General features: G+C 42.6%; 1 protein-coding gene across 1 annotated transcript in view; it reads left to right on the top strand.

Annotated features, from left to right (window-relative positions):
* LOC107284344 (7-alpha-hydroxycholest-4-en-3-one 12-alpha-hydroxylase-like) overlaps nucleotides 1–1047 on the top strand; it is a 1924-nt gene extending 877 nt beyond the window's left edge. Inside the window, exon 2 of the mRNA XM_015812392.1 lies at nucleotides 86–1047. Coding sequence (XP_015667878.1) covers nucleotides 86–1047 — 962 coding nt within the window. The remainder of the gene's footprint in view (nucleotides 1–85) is intronic.
* The last annotated feature ends 2863 nt before the right edge of the window (nucleotides 1048–3910 follow it).

The following is a 3910-nucleotide window of genomic DNA, read 5'->3' as shown; positions in this document are numbered from 1 at the left end:
TCCTGGAAAGAAGACGGCTTGTTCCACTTCTGTTACAACACGGTCTTCCGAGCTGGGTATCTGGCTTTGTACGGTACTGAATCAGCTAAAGGTGAAAACCAGAAAGAAAAGGTGAAACGAAAAGACCAGCATCACACTGAAGAGTTGTACATTGAATTTTGCAAATACGACAAACTCTTCCCACGCCTATCGTACGCCTTGTTGACCCCGTGGGAGTGGGGCCAAATGAAGAACCTCTGGAACTACTTCTGGCAGGTGCTTTCAGTGAAGAACATCTACCAGAAGGAAAACACCAGCCGGTGGATCAGTGACCAGGCTCAACAGCTGGCCGAAAGTGGGATTTCAGAAGAGATGACAGACCGGTACATGTTCCTGCTCCTTTATCTTGCTCTAGGTAGCCTCAGTCCAGCTTCCTTCTGGCTTCTGGAATACCTGATGAAGCATCCCAAAGCCATGGAAGAGGTCAAGAAGGAGATCCTGGAGGTGGTGAAGAAGTCAGGCCAAGAGGTGACCTCCCATGAGAAGCCCTTGAATGTCACCAAGGAGATGCTAAACCAAACACCCATCCTGGACAGCGCTTTGGAAGAGATGTTGAGATTGGTATCAACGTCATTTTTGATCCGTGTGGTTTTACAAGATATGGATTTGAAGCTCCACAATGGGAAGGCTTATCTGCTGCGTAAAGGTGACAAAATCGGCCTCTTTCCTTACCTCTCAGTCCACATGGACCCCAAAATCCATCCGGAGCCCCAGGTCTTCAAATACGACCGTTTCCTCAGCCAAAACGGCAACAAAAAGGAATTTTTTAAGAATGGCGAGAAGGTGAAATATTTCGCCATGCCTTTTGGAGCTGGGACCTCCATGTGTCCCGGCCGCTACTTTGCTACCAATGAAATCAAGCTTTTCACCTTCCTGATGCTGGCTTGTTTTGATCTGGAACTGATCAATCACCAGGAGGAGATCCCTCCCATCGACAAGACCCGCTACGGGTTTGGGGTGATACAACCCATGAATGACGTCCAATTTAGGTACCGATGCCAGTGCTAAAGGCCAAGGCTGCGATCTGCACACGATGATCCAGAATAACCGGTGACATTTCACTGGTGAACTGGTTTATCTCTACATAATTGAATCATTCCCTCTCCCTTTCTCTCCCTCTCTCTTCCCCCCTTCTCTGTCTCTTTGTGTGTATATGTGCGTATGTGTGTGTTTGTGTGCTACCCCTTTCTTTGTTTTTCACACTTAGCTTGCACACATCTAGGATAATCAGGACATGTCACTAGTATATTAATTTATCTATGTTATGGAATCAGATTCTCTGTGTGTATGATTGTGTGTGTGTGTGTGTGTGTGTGTGTGTGTGAACTTCTTTTCCTTGTGCGCACAATCTAGGATAACCAGGAATATCTCACCAGTGAACTATAATGTTATGGAAACACTCTGTGTGTGTGTGTGTGTATGTGTGTTAAACCTATTCTTTATTTGTGCACACTTAGCTTGTACATGATAATCAAGGATAACCAGAGGTTATGTCACTGGTGAACTAATTTGTCTCTATGTTATGGAATCAGATTGTGTGTGTGTGTGTGTGTGTGATTGTGGGTGTGATTGTATGCGTGTGATTGTGTGTGTGTGCATGTCGGTAACTCCTTTTTTTTTGGCACACTTAGATTTCACACGATAATCTAGGATAACCAGGGATATCTCACCAGTGAACTGTTTATTTCTATGTTATGGAAACGATATCTCTCTCTCTCTCTCTCTCTCTCTCTCTCTCTGTCTGTCTCTCTGTATTAATTCCAGAAGCCTTCTTAAAATTAACCCTCCCAAATTGTTTTTCTTTCCTTTCTTTTCTGTTCAATTTCAGCTTTCCAAAGTTGTTGATCTGAGGTTCCTAGTGAAATGTGCCAAGGGGCTTTTGAGCAGACAGAGGAATTCCAGATAAGGGATTCTGCCTTTGTGGGTAGCAAAAATGCAGCTAGTCCTCAACTCAGGACCACAATTGACCCCAAAATCTCTGTTGCTAAGTGAGACATATGTTAAGTGAATTTTGCCCCATTTTATGATTTTTCTTGCCAAAGTTGCTAAGTGAATCACTGCAGTTGATTAGTTGGTAACCTGATTGTTAAGTGAATGTGGCTTCACCATTGGCTTTGCTTGTCTGAAGGTCACAACCAAGGTCTGTGCCCTTGTTTTTATCAGATGTGGACAGAGGAAACATGAAGAAAAGTGAACTTTGGCTATGGCAAACATTGACCGAAGTATCATTTTTGCTGAGCTAGTAAAAACATGACAATGATAGAGATTGCAAAATTTTATATTTTTTTCCAATGAAAAGCTAAGGAAAAAGAAAATAAATACCCACCCCTTTACAGTTTGTTTTTAAAAGCCATGCTCAAGGGCAGCCAAAAAGCTTTCTAAATCACTGGAGGTTTTTAAGAAGAGATTGGACAGCCATTTGTCCAGAGTGGAACAGAGATTCCTGCTTGAGCAGCGGGTTGGACTAGATGACCCCCAAGGTCCCTTCCAACTCTGTTATTCTGCATTCTGTTTATGTGGTCACTAGGCGATGAGCCCTTTTTGAGTGGACAGAATCAAACCATCAATTCTGGTTTTATATGGACAGTCCTCGACTTAAGACCACAACCGAGCCCCAAATTTCCATTGCTAAGTGGGATGGTTGTTAAGTGAGTTTTGCCCCATTGGGGATGCTGCAACGGTCATAAGTGTGAAAAATGGTCACAAGTCACTTTTTTTTAGCACCATTGTAACTTTGAACGGTCCCTAATCAAGCAGTCCTAAGTGGAGGACTACCTATAGTTATTATTTCTGCTTCACCATTGTAATAATAATTATTTTTTCCATCAGATCCCCAAGGCACCCAAATTCACTTCCAAACAGAAATTCATTTTATGTTTGCAAGTGAATTTTGTTATTTTTCCTGGCAGGGATGACTCAGAATTCCACAGTTCCTGACTTCTGGCCAAGTTATTTCAAAACAGGGCAGGCGATGAAATAATTTAAATAAAAGAGATGAGAAGAACACAGCTTTAAAGCTCAACAATAATATAAAACAAAAGGAAAAATAAGAAACAGAATTGAAACTCTTCGCTAAAGGGAGAAGTGGAGGTTTATAGGGTTTTGACTTATGACCATTTTTCTCACTTACGACCATTTGGGCATCCCCATGGTCATGTGATCAAAATTCAGACTCTTGGCAACTGGCTCCTATTTACGACCTTTGCGTGTTCCAGAGTCACATGATCTCCTTTTGTGATAAGCAAAGTCAAATGGGGGAAGCCAGATTCACTTAACAGCCATAAGAATAACTTAAGAGCTGCAGTGATTCACTTAATAACTGTGGGAATAAAGTTTGTAAGATGAGGCAAAACTCACTTCCGGCTCTCCTTGTTTTGGCTATCCCAGCAATTTTTGCTAAAATGTCCCTGTCTCCCACACTGGAGGCAATGCCTGCAAAAAAAAAAATCCCTGTTATGTTCGCATTGCCGGCATCTTTTTCTTTGCTGGATTGGGGTTGGTGTTGTCTTTGCCTACTATCCTCGTTTAATATTGCAAAGGCTTGTAAGTCCTCCCTTCTTTCTGCTCTACGTCTCTTTTCTTTCTCTCTCTCTCTCTTTTCTGCTTCCTTTCTTTCCTTTTCTTCTTCGACCAATTTTTCCGTCTAGTCGAACACAAAGTTTGTGATTCTATGCAACTCTGAGATTTCTATTGCCGACCAGTTAGAGGCTATTTTATGAAGGTGCCCACAGATGTCACTTTCCAATTGATCCAAGAAGGCAGAGGCTAGAATTTTTTGGTCCGTTTGGCACTTTAAATCTAAATGGGCAAATGCCCCCATGGTTTCTAGGAGGCAGACCCAGAAGGGGTCTGGGGTTTCTCTATCCCTCTG

Source organism: Protobothrops mucrosquamatus, unplaced genomic scaffold (assembly GCF_001527695.2).
Source record: "Protobothrops mucrosquamatus isolate PMUCROS unplaced genomic scaffold, P.Mucros_1.0 scaffold81, whole genome shotgun sequence".
NCBI lineage: Eukaryota > Metazoa > Chordata > Lepidosauria > Squamata > Viperidae > Protobothrops > Protobothrops mucrosquamatus.
This window is presented reverse-complemented; position numbering and strand designations above follow the sequence as displayed.